Consider the following 18,500-nt stretch of genomic DNA (forward strand, 5'->3'; position numbering starts at 1 on the left):
TCGGTCCGGGCCAGGAACGGACCGAGGACTCTCCCGGGGAAGCCCGAGGAGACTTTGGCAACTCGAACCCTGGGGCAGGAGCAGCGAGAGGATGGATGGTGCCCCAGGTCCTCCCCTCCTCCAGGGGCTAGGGGCTCAGCTCCGGGCTTAGTGGAGAACCCCAACGGATTTGAGGGCTGTAGCCGCCCCCCCCCCCCCCCCCCTCCGTGGGAACATCTAGAGCAGTGCCGCGGTGGGGCTCGAAGCGGCGGGGCCAGGGAAGTAAGGAGGAGGTCAGAAGTCAGGGCCACCTCCCGTCTAGGCCCGAAATCCCAGGGCTGAACTACGGCGGGGACAGAGAAGGGAGGCCAGGAGCTATGGTGGCGGGCGGGTGGCGGGCCGACATCGGCGTGTGGCACTAGGAGGCGGGGGCCCGGGGGTCACGGCAGGGGCGGGGGTCGTCACGGGAAGGCCCCGGCCTGGTCCAGGGTGATCTGCAGCAGGGAGGGCGACTGCTCCATGATGCGCACCAGCAATCGGTCGATGTAGCTCTCCAACTCCCGCACGTGTTCGTCGCGCTGGCTCAGCTCCCTCTCCCGCTGCAACAGCAACTTGATCAGCTCGTCGTGCGTCAGGTGGTAGTAGCGGGCCGACCCGTCCGGCGACGGGGAGGGGTCCTGGGGAGAGGGAGGGACCGTCAAAACCCAAAACCACTTGCCGGGAAAACCCCAAGTCATCAGAACGACCCCCTTGGCTGGAAAACTCACCTCGACCCCTCCCCGCTCCGAGCCCCCTCCACCATTCATTCAATCGTATTTATTGAGTGCTTACTGTGTGCAGAGCACTGTACTAAGCGCTTGAGAAGTACAGGTTGGCAACATATAGAGACAGTCCCTACCCAACAGTGGGCTCACAGTCTAGAAGGGGACTAGTACACCACCTGACCGGTCTTACCAAAACCCTGCCCATTCATTCATTCACTCATTCAATGGTATTTGAGTGCTTACTGTGTACAGTAATAATAATAACAATAATAATAATAAAAATAATAATAATAATAATAATGGCATTTATTAAGCACTTACTAAGCGCTGGGGGAGATACAGGGTCATCAGGTTGTCCCACGCGGGGCTCACAGTCTTCATCCCCATTTTACAGATGAGGGAACTGAGGCCCAGAGAAGTGAAGTGGCTTGCCCAAAGTCACACAGCTGACAATTGACGCAGCCGGGATTTGAACCTGTGACCTCCGGCTCCCAAGCCCGTGCTGTTTCCACTGAGCCACGCTGCTTCTCAAGTATTAGTAATACTACTAATAGTAAAATAAAAATAATTGTGGCATTTGTTAAGCATTACTAGGTGCCAAGCACAGTTCTGAGCGCTGGTGTAGATAAAAGGAAATCAAGTTGTAAAGCACTGTACTAAGCGTTTGTGGTATTTGTTGAGTGCTTATTATTATTATTATTATTATTATTATTATTATTATTATTATGATATTTAAACACTTACTAGGCACCAAGCACTGTTCATTCAATCGTATTTATTGAGCGCTTACTGTGTGCAGAGCACTGTACTAAGCACTGTACTAAGTACTAATCACTGTTCTATGCGCTAGTGTTGATACAAGGAAATCAGGTTGCAAAGCACTGTACTAAGCATTTGTGTTATTTGTTGAGCACTTATTATTATATTATGGTATTTAAGCACTTACCAGGTGCCAAGCATTGTTCTAAGCACTGCAGTAGATGCAAGGTCCCTGTCCCACATGGGGCTCAGTCTAATCCCCATTTTACAGATGAAGTAACAGGCACAGAGAAGTTAAGTGACTTGTCCAAGGTCACACAGCAGACAAGTGATGGAGCTGGGATAAGGACCCACGACCTCTGACTCCTAAACCCATGCTCTCTCCACTAGGGCATGCTGCTTATTATGATGATGATGATGATGATGATGATGGTATTAAGCGCTTACTATGTGCCAGGCACTGTACTAACCATGGGGTGGATACAAGCCAATTGGGTTGGACACAGTCCTTGTCCCATGTGGGGCTCACAGCCTCCATCCCCGATTTACAGATGAGGTAACTGAGGCCCAGAAAAGTGAAGTGACTTGCCTAAGGCCACACAGCAGACAAGTGGTGAAATCAGCCATGACCTTCAGACTCCAAGGCCCTTCCTCTATCCTCTAGGCCATGCTGTTTAATATAACAATAGACACAGTCACTGCCCTTGGAAACGAAGAAGGGAAATTAAGAAGCAGTGTGGTTCAGTGGAAAGAATCAGAGGTCATGGGTTCTAATTCCTGCTCCACCACTTGTCAGCTGTGTGACTCTGGGCGAGTTACTTCACTTCTCCGGGCCTCAGTGACCTCATCTGTACAATTAGGATTAAGACTGTGAGCCTTACGTGGGACAACCTGATTACCATGTATCTGCCCCTGCGCTTAGAACAGTGCTTGGCACATAGTAAGTGCTTAACAAATACCATCATTATTATTATTAAGGGGAGAGTCCTTCTCTGAGGCCCATGGCTCTCCCCGAATATCTCTCAGCACAGCCCTGGGCGGGACCTGGAGTGGAGGGAGAGGGAACGGTGGGGACTCTAAACGGCTAGCGGGGCTCCTCCCAGATGACCCCATCTGGAAGTAGGGGGATGGACTAAATAGCCTCAACCTCCATCCTATCCCCTCACACCTTATAAAAACACATGCCCCCTTCCCTCCAGGACCGCCACCTTCCAGGGGCTCCTCCCCTAAAACACAAAACTCTCCCGACCCCCGAACCTTCCAGCAATTAGCCCATCTGCCCCAACTGTTCTCACCCCAGCTCCTCGAATGAGTTGGTTACACAGGCTGCCTCCAATTCTACTCCCTCCTTGACCTGCTCTGTCGCAAACGCCCCCTCCAAGGTCATCACTGAGTAGCCAGGTCTAACGGCGTCTACTCCATCCTTAAGCCCTCTCAACCTCTCAGCGGCTTTGGACACTGGAGACCACCCCCTTCTCCTGGAAACTACCTAGCCAGGGTTTCTCTGACAGTCCTCTCCTGATTCTCCCCCTACCTCTCTCCGACTGCTCCGTCGAGGTCTCTTTCACTAGCTTGTCCTTGATTTTCCACTCCCCCTCTCCCATCAATTAATCAACCGAATTTCCTGAGCACTTTGTATAAAGTGAGAGGTCCAATCAGTTGGTAGATCAGTTGGTAGGGAAGCAGCGTGGCTCAGTGGAAAGAGCCCGGGCTTTGGAGTCAGAGGTCATGGGTTCAAATTCCAGCTCCGCCAATTGTCAGCTGAGTGACTTTGGGCAAGTCACCTTAACTTCTCTGTGCCTCAGTTACCTCAACTGTAAAATGGGGATTAAGACTGTGAGCCCCCCATGGGACAACCTGATCAACTTTTAACCTTCCCAGAGCTTAGAGCAGTGCTTGCATAGTGCATAGTAAGCACTTAATAAATGCCATTATTATTATTATAATACAGAAACAGCTGGTAGTACAGTGCTCCGCACACAGTGAGCACTCAGAAGAAGCAGCGTGGCGCAGCGGATAGAGCCTGAGCCTGGGCCTGGGAATCCGGAGGTCATCGGTTCTAAACCCGGCTCTAGCCTGGGAATCCGGAGGTCATCTGTTCTAAACCCGGCTCTGCCACTTCTCTGCTGTGTGGCCTTGGGTGAGTCACTTCACTTCTCTGGACCTCACTTCCCCCATCTGTCAAATGGGGATTGAGACTATGAGCCCCGTGTGGGACAGGGACTGTGTATCTACCCCGTGATTAGAACAGTGCCTGGCACATAGTAAGCGCTTAACAAACACCACCATCATTATTAACAATAATAATAAATCCCACTGATTGATTGGGATCCCCCTCAGAGCCCTCACCTTCAGCTTCTTGGACTCCTTGTCCGGCTGGGGGGCAGGGGCCACGGGCTGGACACCTCCGCTGGTCACGGTCTTGAGCTTCTCCAGGCCGCTGCTCAGGGCGGTGGTTAGACTGGAGCGGTGCTGCTTCTTCTCACCGCCGCCGTCCGCGGGGGTCGCACTGATGGGCTTCACGGGGTGAGGGCTGTGAGGATGGGATGGGTCGGTCAGCCCCTCTGGACAGCTCAGGTCTCTCCTCCCCCTCGACCCAGCTCCTTCGCCTCCAGGACACAGGGAAGGATGGGAAACTCCAATCCATTTCCGCATTCCCCGAGGAAGCGGGCTTAAACCACAGCGGGAGGGAGTCAGGCTGGACTCGGGGAGGAACTTCCTGACCGTCAAGGGGATTGGCCACCAGAACAGGCCCCGGGAGGTGGGATGGGGGGTCTCTGTGACAGATAAACTGGATAAGCAGGCCTTCACCTGACCAGAGAGGACTCGGATGGGATCGCCTGGGACTCCAGGTTGCTCACACGGTTTCAGATTCCCTGGGGATGGCCTCTCTCCGGCCCCCCGACCCCCAAACATCGGCAACCAGGAGGGGCTGGGGGGCAGCACCGAATCGTGGGGGGCTCACCCTACCCCCGCTCAGACACTTCTTTCTCTCCCAGCGGCCAGCATGCTCAACCCTCACGCCACAACTCTCACACTCCAGCAGCGACGCTCCCCTTTACCATCCTCTCCCACTCCGTCACATGTCATCTAGACTGTGAGCCCGCTGTTGGGTAGGGACCGTCTCTATATGTTGCCAACTTGTACTTCCCAAGCACTTAGTACAGTGCTCTGCACACAGTAAGCGCTCAATACGACTGAATGAATGAATGAATCTCGGGGCCGCCCCCTCCAGGAAGCCCTCCTCGAGTCGGCAGTGTCCGTCCCAGTATGGACCTGAGGGGGGTCAGGCCTCATGGGGGGCTGTGGTGTGGTGGGGGCTGTCCCCCTCGCAGCGACCGAGCTGACCCTGCTCCAGCTGCTTAACGCTTAGTACAGTGCTTTGCACATAGTAAGTGCTCAATAAATATTTTGATGGTATTGATGCCTGTCTATTTGTTTTGTGGTCTGTCTCCCCCTTCTAGACAGTGAGCCCATTGTTGGGTAGGGATTGCTTCCATCTGGGGAATTGTACTTTCCAAGCGCTTAGTCCAGTGCCCTGCACACAGTAAGCACTCAATAAATACAACTGAACGAATGAATAATGATGGCATTTGTTTAGCGCTTACTATGTGCAATGCACTGTTCTAAGCGCTGGGGAGGATACTAGGTGATCAGGTTGTCCCAGGTCGGGCTCACAGTCTTAATCCCCCAGACTGAGCCCCCTCCTCCCAGACTGAGCCTCCTCCTTCCTCTCCCCCTCCTCCCCATCCCCCTGCCTTACCTTTTTCCCCTCCCCACAGCACCTGTATATATGTTTGTCCATATTTATTACTCTATTTATTTTATTTGTACATGTTTATTCTACTTATTTTATTTTGTTAATATGTTTTGTTTTGTTCTCTGTCTCCCCCTTCTAGACCGTGAGCCTGCTGCTGGGTAGGGACCGTCTCTATATGTTGCCAACTTGTACTTCCCAAGCGCTTAGTACAGTGCTCTGCACGCAGTAAGCACTCAATAAATAAGACAATGAATGAATGAATCCCCATTTTCCAGATGAGGGACCTGAGGCCCAGAGAAGTGAAGTGACTGGCCCAAAGTCACCCAGCTGACAAATGGCAGAGCCGGGATTAGAACTCACGGCCTCTGACTCCCAAACCCGGGCTCTATCCACTGAGCCACACTGCTTCTCTAAATCAATCAACTGTATTTATTGAGCGCTTACTGTGTGCAGAGCACTGTACTAAGCGCTTGGGAAGTACAAGTTGGCAACATATAGAGACGGTCCCTACCCAACAGTGGGCTCACGGTCTAGAAGGGGGAGACAGACAATAAAACATATTAACAAAATAAAATAAATAGAATAGATATGTACAAGTAAAATAAATAAATAAATAGAATAATAAATCCGTACAAACATATCTACATATATACAGGTGCTGTGGGGAAGGGAAGAAGGTAAGGCGGGGTGGGGGGGGGAGAGTCAGAGGTCATGGGTTCAAATTCCGGCTACGCCACTTCTCAGCTGTGTGACTCTGGGCAAGTCACTTTACTTCTCTGGGCCTCAGTTCCCTCATCTGGAAAATGGGGTGCTTATTACAGTGCTGAGCACACAGTAAGCACTCAGTAAATACCATTGATTGGTTGACTGATTTGTTAAATGCTTACTATGTGTCAGGCGCTGTGTTAAGCGCTGGGGTAGATATGAGCTAATTGGATTGGACAGAGTCCCAGTCCCACTTAGGGCTCACTGTCTCAATCCCCATTTTACATATGAGGTAACTGAGGCCCAGAGAGTAAAATGACATGCCCAAGGTCACGCAGCAGACAAGTGGCGGAGCTGGGATTAGAACCCAGGTCCTCTGATTCCCAGACCCGTGGCTGGGAGTAGTTGGGGGAATAGTTAGAGAAGCAGCGTAGCTCAGTGGAAAGAGCCCGGGCTTTGGAGTCAGAGGTCATGGGTTCAAATCCCGGCTCTGCCAATTGTCAGCTGTGTGACTTTGGGCAAGTCACTTTACTTCTCTGGGCCTCAGTGACCTCATCTGGAAAATGGGGATGAAGACTATGAGCCCCTCATGGGACAACCTGATCACCTTGTAACCTCCCCAGACTGAGCCTCCTCCTCCTCCCCTTCCCCACAGCACCTGTATATATGTTTGTACATATTTATTGCTCTATTTATTTATTTCATTTGTGCATATTTATTGTATTTAATTTTGTTAATATGTTTTGTTTTGTTCTCTGTCTCCCCCTTCTAGACTGTGAGTCCACTGTTGGGTAGGGACTGGCTCTATATGTTGTCAACTTGGACTTCCCAAGGACTTAGTACAGTGCTCTGCACACAGTAAGCACTCAATAAATACGATTGAATGAATGAATGAATGAACAGTGCTTTGCACATAGTAAGCGCTTAATAAATGTCATCATTATTATTATTATTAGTGGATAGAGCATGAGCCTGGGAGTCCGAAGACCCCGTGTTCTAATCCAAGTTCTTCCTCTTGTCTCATTTATATCCCTCCTATTGCAGTGTGAGCTTGATTCCCCACGCTTCACTGAGTCCCCTTCCCTCCTCTCTAGTGGCAAGCAGCCGTGACTCAGTGGCCAGAGTATAGGCTTGGGAGTCAGAGGATGCGGGTTCTAATCCCGGCTCTGCCACTTGTCTGCTGGCTGACCTGGGGCAAGCCACTTAACTTCTCTGTGCCTCAGTTCCCTCACCTGTAAAATGGGGATTAAGACTGTGAGCCCCACGAGGGACAACCTGATTACCTTGTATCTACCCCAGCACTTAGAATGGGTGCTTGGCACATAGTAAGTACTTAATAAATACCATTATTATTATTATTACTGATTGAACAAGAAACAGCATGGCAGTGTAGCGGAAAGAGCCCGGGCCTGAGAATCAGAAGGTCATGGGTTCTAATTCCAGCTCCACCACTTGTCTGCTGTGTGGCCTTGGACAAGTCACTTAACTTCTCTGTGCCTCAGTTACCTCATCTGTAAAATGGGGATGAAGACTGTGAGCCCCACATGGGACAGGGACTATGTCCAACTCTATTTGCTTGAATCCACCCCAGTGTTTAGTACAGGGCCTGGCACATAGTAAGCGCCTAACAAATACCAGAATTATGATTACCTTGTGACTGATCCCCAGGTGAGCTGTGAATAACAATGGTTTTTGTTAAGCACTTACAATGTCCCGGGCACTGTATTAAGCGCTGAGGTACAGGTGCTAGGGACCCTGGGGAGAAGAGAAGTTTTTTTTTTTTTTAATGGCATTTATTAAGCGCTTATTATTGCTGAGCACCGTTCTAAGCGCTGGGGAGGTTACAAGGTGATCAGGTTGTCCCACGGGGGGCTCACAGTCTTCATCCCCATTTTACAGATGAGGTCACTGAGGCACAGAGAAATTAAGTGACTTGCCCAAAGTTGGGCTCAGTGGCCTTTCTCCGCCACTGGGGAGGAGGCAAGAGGATCGCCTGGTGGACTTGGGCCTGGAATTTTGTTGGTCCTACTGAAGGGGCCCGAACCCCAGAACCGCCCCTGGCCCACCCCTCCAGCTTCTCCTCCAAAGGCTTCCTCTCCCAGGAAGCTCTCAATCCACACAAAGTCCCTCTCCCAATCCTTGGGGCTTTTCCCTGCTGCCGCCCGCCGGCGTATTTGAACAGCTGTGGGGCAAGCTGGCTACTCCCAGAGCCCATCCGGCTCCAGGACACGCTAGCTGGGAACCCCGTTCGATCCAGAGGCCTCCGCCTCCAGGGTGGCTTCAGTCCCCCCATCAGGGCAGGGCGAGGGGGTCAACCTCTCGTGTGCCCGGGGGGCCTGAGGAGAGCCCGGATAACTGGAGGCCGCGGATAATCCACAGTCTTCTAGACTGTGAGCCCGTCTTCGGGTAGGGACCGTCTCTATATGTTGCCAAGTTGTACTTCCCAAGTGCTTATTACAGTGTTCTGCACACAGTAAGTGCTCAATAAATATGATTGAATGAATGAATAATCCAAAAAGCTCCTTTGAGCCCAAAGCCTCAGCCCGGGCCTATCCCCGTCCTCAAAGAGAGCAGCTCACGGGACCGCTAAAGACGAGGGGTTCATCTAGAGTGGGCCCACCTCCTAGCCAGTTCCCACCCCCTTCCAGCCACCCTATCCCAATCTCTCCACATCTGTCTCCAATGGTTCCCATGGCTCTTAAGAAAAAAAAAAAAAGAAGAATTGTGGTATTTGTTCAGCACTTACTACATGCCAGGCACTGTACTAAGCACTGGGGTGGAGACGAGCAAAACGGACTGGACACGGTCCCTGCCCCATGTGGGGCTCACAGTCTCAATTCCTATTTTCCAGACGGAGGAACATCTGGAAGCGACTCAACCAAGGCCACACAGCAAAGTGGCGAGCCGGGATTAGAACCCATGACCCTCTGTCTCCCAAGCCCATGCTCTAGCCACTAAACCATGCTGCTTCCCTTAAGGCCAGATGATCCCCCCATCTCCATTTCCGTCTCCCCAATCCCCATCCTCTGTCCTGCCGCCCCACGGCCCGGGCCTGCCCTTGGTAAGGAGCCCAAGAATAATAATAATAATAATAATAATAATAATAATAATAATAATAATAATAATAATAATAATGGCATTTATTAAGCGCTTACTATGTGCAAAGCACTGTTCTAAGCACTGGGGAGGTTACAAGGTGATCAGGTTGTCCCATTTGGGGATCACAATCTTAATCCCCATTTTACAGATGAGGTAACTGAGGCCCAGAGAAGTGAAGTGACTTACCCAAAGTCACACAGCTGACAACTGGGGAAGCTGGAATTCAAACCCCTGAACTCTGACTCCAAAGCCCGGGCTCTTTCCACTGAGCCATGCTGAATTCCAGAGGTCATGGCGACTGGCATAAGGCATCATCTGATCCGCCCCTCTGCCTCCGTCCAATAAAGGCCTAGCCCACTCAGGGCCGAAAGGTGGCATCCTGCTAGAGAAGCAGTGTGGCTTCTAATCCCTAAGAGGTCATGGGTTCTAATCCTGGCTCCGCCACATGTAGGCTGTGTGACTTTGGGTAAATCACATAACTTCTCTATGCCTCTGTTACCTCATCTGTAAAATGGGGGATTAAGACCGTGAGTCCCACGGGGGACAACCTGATTACCTTCTATCTACCTGATACGCCCAAGGGTGGCATCCTGCTAGAGAAGCAGAGTGGCTCAATGGAAAGAGCCCGGGCTTGGGAGCCAGAGGTCATGGGTTCTAATCCCAGCTCTGCCAACTGTCAGCTATGTGACTTTGGGCAAGTCAGTTGACTTCTCTGGGCCTCAGTGACCTTATCTGTAAAATGGGGATGAAGACTGTGAGCCCCACATGGGACAACCTGATCACCTTGTATCCTCCCCAGCACTTAGAACAGTGCTTGGCACAGAGTGAGCGCTTAACAAATACCATCATTATTATTATCCCAGAGTGAAAGTTCTCCAAGACATGACCCCATCATCCCTTCCTGCCTAATGTTTGCTGGGTTTATTCCTGGGCCGAGGCCAGTCAGGAAGTTCTTCCTGTTATCTAGCCTGGCTCTCTCTTGCTGCAGTCTGTCTAGGCACACAGGCCCCTGCCAGGGTTGACGCAACCGCTGGGGAGTCCTCTGAAGAATTTGTGGCCCAGTCCCAACGCAACAGGTGAGTAGCCCAGACTGGTCCTGAGATCAACACACCACCCCCTGAGGGCCATGGGCTGGTAGATAATAATGATGGTTATTTGTTAAGCGCTTACAATCAAACAATCGTATTTATTGAGCGCTTACTGTGTGCAGAGCACTGCACTAAGTGCTTGGGAAGTACAAGTTGGCAACACATAGAGACGGTCCCTACCCAAAAGTGGGCTCACAGTCTAGAAGGGGGTGACAGAGAACAAAACAAAACATATTAACAAAATAAAATAAATAGAATAGATATGAACAAGTAAAATAAATCGAGTAATAAATCCATACAAACATATATACAGGTGCTGTGGGGAAGGGAAGGAGGTAAGCCGGGAGGGATGGAGAGGGGGAGGAGCGGGAGAGGAAGGAGGGGACTCAGTTTGGGAAGGCCTCCTGGAGGGGGTGAGCTCTCAGTAGGGCCTTAAAGGGAGGAACAGAGCTAGCTTGGCGGATGTGGGGAGGGGGTCATTCCAGGCCAGGGGGTGTATGGCAGTGGGCCAAAAGCGAGTAAAATTGAGGAGCTGGATGTTCCCCAATACTGCAGGTGCAAGATCCAATTTTTCTTCATAAAACTGAGTAACTAAGCAGAAGCCATCATGAGGCAAAAATTAAAGGGTTCTGCTGAAGCGGTAGCAAGCCGAGACTAGATGGCTACACCTTCATGCCTCCTAAAGATGATTTCTTACTTTGTCATTGGCAGGCATTTACTTAAAACGTTTGTCTGTGGGGTGTGATGGAAACCAATTCAATAATCTGTTTTTAACGCCCAACTCCTCTAAACTCCTTGTGGGCAGGGGTCCCATCTACCAACTCTGTTGTAGTGTACCCTCCCGAGCGTTCTGTACAGGACTCTCCACAAAGCAAGCAAGCGCTCAGTACATACCAGAGATCAATCGATAACCATGGATAGATAAACAGTATGGCATAGGGATAGGGCACGGGCCTGGGAGTCAGAAGGTTTGTTGCCATTTGTCTGCTGCATAGGGATAGAGCACGGGCCTGGGAGTCACAAGGTTTGCTGCCATTTGTCTGCTGCATGACCTTGGACGAGTCACTTAACTCCTCTGTGCCTCAGTTCCCTCACCTGCAAAATGGGGATGGAGACTGTGAGCCCCACGAGGGATAGGGAGAGGGTCCAACCAAATTGGCTGGTTTCCACCCCAGCTCTTAGAATGGTGCCTGGCACGTGGTAAGTGCCTAGAAAACAAATAATAATAATAATAATAATAACAATAATAATAATAATGATAGCATTTATTAAGCGCTTACTATGTGCAAAGCACTGTCCGAAGCGCTGGGGGAGATACAAGGTGATCAGGTTCATTCATTCATTCAATTGTACTTATTGAGCGCTTACTGTGTGCAGAGCACTGTACTAAGCACTTGGGAAGTACAAGTTGGCAACATGTAGAGACGGTCCCTACCCAACAGTGAGCTCACAGTCTAGAACGGGGAGACAGACAACAAAACAAAACAGATTAACAAAATAAAATGAGTAGAATAAATATGTACAAATTAAATAGAGTAATAAATATGTACAAACGTATACACAGGTAGACAGCAAAACAAAATACATTAAGATTGTGAGCCCCCCATGGGACAACCTGATTCATTCATTCAATCGTATTTATTGAGCGCTTATTGTGCGCAGAGCACTGTACTAAGCGCTTGGGAAGTACAAGTTGGCAACATATAGAGACAGTCCCTACCCAACAGTGGGCTCACAGTCTAGAAGGGGGAGACAGACAACAAAACAGGACATATTAACAAAATAAAATAAATAGAATAAATGTGTACAAATAGAGTAATAAATATGTACAAACATATATACAGGTAGACAGCAAAACAAAACATATTAAGAATGTGAGCCCCCATCATGGGACAACCTGATCACCTTGTAACCTCCCCAGTGCCCAGTACAGTGCTTTGCACATACTAAGCGCTCAATGAATGCCATCGTTTTATTTTAACAAAATAAAATAAATAGAATAAGTATGTACAAGTAAAATAAATAAATAAATAAATAAATAAATAAATAAAGAGTAATAAATATGTACAAACATATATACATATAGAGAGGTGCAGTGGGGAGGGAAAGGATGTCCCACCTGGGGGTCACAGATGGCGCTTCTTTGTGCCATACCAGCAAACCTTGTGACTCCCAGGCCCCTGCCCTAACCCTAAGCAGCAGACAAATGGCAGCAAACCTTGTTACTCCCAGGCCCATGCCCTAACCCCATGCAGCAGAAAAACGGCACCATTATCAATCGTATTTATTGAGCGCTAAATGTGTGCAGAACACTGTACTAAGCGCTTGGGAAGTACAAGTTGGCAACATATAGAGACAGTCCCTACCCAACAGTGGGCTCACAGTAGAAAAGGAGAAATGGCAGCAAACCTTGTGACTCCCAGGCCCGTGCCCTAACCCCATGCAGCAGACAAACGGCAGCAAACATTGTGACTCCCAGGCCCCTGCCCTAATCCTCCCCAAAGTCTCTTCCCCCCTTTCTCCAACCCCCCGGCTCTCAACACTCTCTGCTACTCTCCCATCCTTCCCAGCGGTATCCTCAGAGGAACTCTCCTCCCTCCTCTCAAGTGCTACTCCGGCCACCTGTGCTTCTGACCCCATTCCCTCTCATCTTATGAAATCTCTCGCTCCATCCCTTCTCCCCTCCTTAACTTCCATCTTCAACCACTCACTCTCCACTGGTTCCTTCCCCTCTGCCTTCAAACATGCCCATGTCTCTCCCATCCTAAAAAAACCCTCTCTTGACCCCACCTCACCTTCTAGTTATCGTCCCATATCCCTCCTACCATTCCTTTCCAAACTCCTTGAACGAGTTGTCTACACGCGCTGCCTAGAATTCCTCAACAACAACTCGCTCCTCGACCCCCTCCAGTCTGGCTTCCGTCCCCTTCATTCCATGGAAACTGCGCTCTCAAAGGTCACCAATGACCTCCTGCTTGCCAAATCCAACGGCTCATACTCTGTCCTAATCCTCCTCGACCTCTCAGCTGCCTTTGACACTGTGGACCACCCCCTTCTCCTCAACACGCTATCTGACCTTGGCTTCACAGACTCCGTCCTCTCCTGGTTCTCCTCTTATCTCTCCGGTCGTTCTTTCTCAGTCTCTTTTGCAGGCTCCTCCTCCCCCTCCCATCCTCTTACTGTGGGGGTTCCCCAAGGTTCAGTGCTTGGTCCCCTTCTGTTCTCAATCTACACTCACTCCCTTGGTGACCTCATTCGCTCCCACGGCTTCAACTATCATCTCTACGCTGATGACACCCAGATCTACATCTCTGCCCCTGCTCTCTCCCCTTCCCTCCAGGCTCGCATTTCCTCCTGCCTTCAGGACATCTCCATCTGGATGTCTGCCCGCCACCTAAAGCTCAACATGTCGAAGACTGAGCTCCTTGTCTTCCCTCCCAAACCTTGTCCTCTCCCTGACTTTCCCATCTCTGTTGACGGCACTACCATCCTTCCCGTCTCACAAGCCCGCAACCTTGGTGTCATCCTCGACTCCACTCTCTCATTCACCCCTCACATCCAAGCCGTCACCAAAACCTGCCGGTCTCAGCTCCGCAACATTGCCAAGATCCGCCCTTTCCTCTCCATCCAAACCGCTACCCTGCTCATTCAAGCTCTCATCCTATCCCGTCTGGACTACTGCACTAGCCTTCTCTCTGATCTCCCATCCTCGTGTCTCTCTCCACTTCAATCCATACTTCATGCTGCTGCCCGGATTATCTTTGTCCAGAAACGCTCTGGAAATATTACTCCCCTCCTCAAAAACCTCCAATGGCTACCGATCAATCTGCGCATCAGGCAGAAACTCCTCACCCTGGGCTTCAAGGCTCTCCATCCCCTCGCCCCCTCCTACCTCACCTCCCTTCTCTCCTTCTACTGCCCAGCCCGCACCCTCCGCTCCTCCACCGCTAATCTCCTCACTGTACCTCGCTCTCGCCTGTCCCGCCATCGACCCCTGGCCCACGTCATCCCCCGGGCCTGGAATGCCCTACCTCTGCCCATCTGCCAAGCTAGCTCTCTTCCTCCCTTCAAGGCCCCGCTGAGAGCTCACCTCCTCCAGGAGGCCTTCCCAGACTGAGCCCCTTCTTTCCTCTCCCCCTCGTCCCCCTCTCCATCCCCCCGTCTTACCTCCTACCCTTCCCCACAGCACCTGTATATATGTATATATGGTTGTACATATTTATTACTCTATTTATTTATTTATTTATTTATTTATTTTACTTGTACATTTCTATTTTGTTGGTATGTTTGGTTCTGTTCTCTGTCTCCCCCTTTTAGACAGTGAGCCCACTGTTGGGTAGGGACTGTCTCTATGTGATGCCAATTTGTACTTCCCAAGCGCTTAGTACAGTGCTCTGCACATAGTAAGCGCTCAATAAATACGATTGATTGATTGATTGATCCTATGCAGCAGACAAACGGCAGCAAACCTTGTGACTCCAAGGCCCGTTCCCTAACCTCATGCAGCAGACAAATGACATCATTATCAATCGTATTTATTGAGCGCTTACTGTATGCAGAGCACTGTAGTAAGCGCTTGGGAAGTACAAGTTGGCAACATATAGAGACAGTCCCTACCCAACAGTGGGCTCACAGTCTAAAAGGGGAAATGGCAGCAAACCTTGTGACTCCCAGGCCCGTGCCCTAACCCCATGCAGCAGACAAACGGCAGCAAACCTTGTGACTCCCAGGCCCCTGCCCTAACCCTAAGCAGCAGACAAATGGCAGCAAAACTTGTGACTCACAGGCCCGTGCCCTAACCCCATGCAGCAGACAAATGGCATCATTATCAATCGTATTTATTGAGGGTTTACTGTGTGCAGAGCACTGCAGTAAGCGCTTGGGAAGTACAAGTTGGCAACATATAGAGACAGTCCCTACCCAACAGTGGGCTCACAGTCTAAAAGGACAAATGGCAGCAAAGCTTGTGACTCCCAGGCCCGTGCCCTAACCCTATGCAGCAGACAAACGGAAGCAAAGCTTGTACCTGCCAGGCCCCTGCCCTTACCCTATGCAGCAGACAAATGGCAGCAAACCTTGTGACTCCCAGGCCCGTGCCCTAACCCCATGCAGCAGACAAATGGCATCATTATCAATCGTATTTATTGAGCGCTTACTGTGTGCAGAGCACTGTACTAAGCGCTTGGGAAGTACAAGTTGGCAACATATAGAGACAGTCCCTACCCAACAGTGGGCTCACAGTCTAAAAGGGAAAATGGCAGCAAACCTTGTGACTCCCAGGCCCGTGCCCTAACCCCATGCAGCAGACAAATGGCATCATTATCAATCGTATTTATTGAGCGCATACTGTGTGCACAGCACTGTACTAAGCGCTTGGGAAGTACAAGTTAGCAACATATAGAGACAGTCCCTACCCAACAGTGGGCTCACAGTCTAAAAGGGGAAAAGGCAGCAAACCTTGTGACTCCGAGGCCTGTGCCCTAACCCCATGCAGCAGACAAACGGCAGCAAACCTTGTGACTCCCAGGCCCCTGCCCTAACCCTATACAGCAGACAAATGGCAGCAAACCTTGTGACTCCCAGGCCCGTGCCCTAACCCCTTGCAGCAGAAAAATGGCACCATTATCAATCGTATTTATTGAGCGCTAAATGTGTGCAGTACACTGTACTAAACGCTTGGGAAGTACAAGCTGGCAACATATAGAGACAGTCCGTACCCAACAGTGTGCTCACAGTCTAAAAGGACAAATGGCAGCAAACCTTGTGACTCCCAGGCCCGTGCCCTAACCCTATGCAGCAGACAAACGGCAGCAAACCTTGTGACTCCCAGGACCGTGCCCTAACCCTATACAGCAGACAAACGGCAGCAAACCTTGTGACTCCCAGGCCCATGCCCTAACCCTATGCAGCAGACAAATGGCACCAAACCTTGGGACTCCCAGGCCCGTGCCCTAACCCCATGCAGCAGACAAATGACATCATTATCAATCATATTTATTGAGCGCTTACTGTGTACACAGCACTGTACTAAATGCTTGGGAAGTACAAGTTGGCAACATATAGAGACAGTCCCTACCCGACAGTGGGCTCACAGTCTAAAAGGGGAAATGGCAGCACACCTTGTGACTCCCAGGCCCATGCCCTAACCCTATGCAGCAGACAAATGGCAGCAAACCTTGGGACTCCCAGGCCCGTGCCCTAACCCCATGCAGCAGACAAATGGCATCATTATCAATCGTATTTATTGAGCGCTTACTGTGTACACAGCACTGTACTAAGCGCTTGGGAAGTACAAGTTGGCAACATATAGAGACAGTCCCTACCGAACAGTGGGCTCACAGACCAAAAGGACAAATGGCAGCAAACCTTGTGACTCCCAGGCCCGTGCCCTAACCCTATGCAGCAGACAAATGGCAGCAAACCTTGTGACTCCCAGGCCCGTGCCCTAACCCCATGCAGCAGACAAATGGCATCATTATCAATAGTATTTATTGAGCGCTTACTGTGGGCAGAGCACTGTACAAAGCACTTGGGAAGTACAAGTTGCCAACATATAGAGACAGTCCCTACCCAACAGTGGGCTCACAGTCGAAAAGGGGAAATGGAAGCAAACCTTGTGACTCCCAAGCCCGTGCCCTAACCCCATGAAGCAGACAAATGGCATCATTATCAATCGTATTTATTGAGCGCGTACTGTGTGCAGAGCACTGTACTAAACACTTGGGAAGTACAAGTTGGCAACATATAGAGACAGTCCCTACCCAACAGTGGGCTCACAGTCTAAAAGGACAAATGGCAGCAAAGCTTGTGACTCCCAGGCCCCTGACCTAACCCTATGCAGCAGACAAATGGCAGCAAACCTTGGGACTCCCAGGCCCGTGCCCTAACCCCATGTAGCAGACAAGTGGCATCATTATCAATCGTATTTATTGAGCGCGTACTGTGTGCAGAGCACTGTAGTAAGCGCTTGGGAAGTACAAGTTGGCAACATATAGAGACAGTCCCTACCCAACAGTGGGCTCACAGTCTAAAAGGACAAATGGCAGCAAAGCTTGTGACTCCCAGGCCCGTGCCCTAACCCTCTGCAGCAGACAAACGGCAGCAAAGCTTGTACCTGCCAGGCCCCTGACCAAACCCTATGCAGCAGACAAATGGCAGCAAACCTTGTGACTCCCAGGCCCGTGCCCTAACCCCATGCAGCAGACAAATGGCATCATTATCAATCGTATTTATTGAGCGCTTACTGTGTGCAGAGCACTGTACTAAGCGCTTGGGAAGTACAAGTTGGCAACATATAGAGACAGTCCCTACCCAACAGTGGGCTCACAGTCTAAAAGGGAAAATGGCAGCAAACCTTGTGACTCCCAGGCCCGTGCCCTAACCCTATGCAGCAGACAAATGGAAGCAAACCTTGGGACTCCCAGGCCCGTGCCCTAACCCCATGCAGCAGACAAATGGCATCATTATCAATCGTATTTATTGAGCGCTAAATGTGTGCAGAACACTGTACTAAATGCTTGGGAAGTACAAGTTGGCAACATATACAGACAGTCCGTACCCAACAGTGTGCTCACAGTCTAAAAGGACAAATGGCAGCAAACCTTGTGACTCCCAGGCCCGTGCCCTAACCCTATGCAGCAGACAAACGGCAGCAAACCTTGTGACTCCCAGGACCGTGCCCTAACCTTATACAGCAGACAAATGGCAGCAAACCTTGTGACTCCCAGGCCCATGCCCTAACCCCATGCAGCAGACAAATGACATCATTATCAATCGCATTTATTGAGCGCTTACTGTGTGCAGAGCACTGTACTAAACGCTTGGGAAGTACAAGTTGGCAACATATAGAGACAGTCCCTACCCAACAGCGGGCTCACAGTCTAAAAGGGGAAAGGGCAGCAAACCCTGTGATTCCCAGGCCCGTGCCCTAACCCTATGAAGCAGACAAATGGCAGCAAACCTTGTGACTCCCAGGCCCGTGCCCTAACCCCATGCAGCAGACAAATGGTATCATTATCAATCGTATTTACTGAGCGCTTACTGTGTACACAGCACTGTACTAAATGCTTGGGAAGTACAAGTTGGCAACATATAGAGACAGTCCCTACCCGACAGTGGGCTCACAGTCTAAAAGGGGAAATGGCAGCACACCTTGTGACTCCCAGGCCCATGCCCTAACCCTATGCAGCAGACAAATGGCAGCAAACCTTGGGACTCCCAGGCCCGTGCCCTAACCCCATGCAGCAGACAAATGGCATCATTATCAATCGTATTTATTGAGCGCTTACTGTGTGCAGAGCACTGTACTAAGCGCTTGGGAAGTACAAGTTGGCAACATATAGAGGC

General features: G+C 50.4%; 1 protein-coding gene across 1 annotated transcript in view; it reads right to left on the minus strand.

The window, feature by feature from the left end:
* Window positions 1-202: 202 nt before the first annotated feature.
* Window positions 203-18,500, minus strand: part of RAB11FIP5 (RAB11 family interacting protein 5) — an 85,740-nt gene continuing 67,442 nt past the window's right edge. The window contains exons 4-5 of the mRNA XM_038745958.1: window positions 3,852-4,035; window positions 203-656 (exon numbers count right to left, since the gene is read on the minus strand). Of these exons, the coding sequence (XP_038601886.1) occupies window positions 441-656; window positions 3,852-4,035 (400 nt within the window). The 3' untranslated portion in view covers window positions 203-440. The remainder of the gene's footprint in view (window positions 657-3,851; window positions 4,036-18,500) is intronic.

The sequence above is a fragment of the Tachyglossus aculeatus genome, chromosome 4 (assembly GCF_015852505.1).
Source record: "Tachyglossus aculeatus isolate mTacAcu1 chromosome 4, mTacAcu1.pri, whole genome shotgun sequence".
NCBI lineage: Eukaryota > Metazoa > Chordata > Mammalia > Monotremata > Tachyglossidae > Tachyglossus > Tachyglossus aculeatus.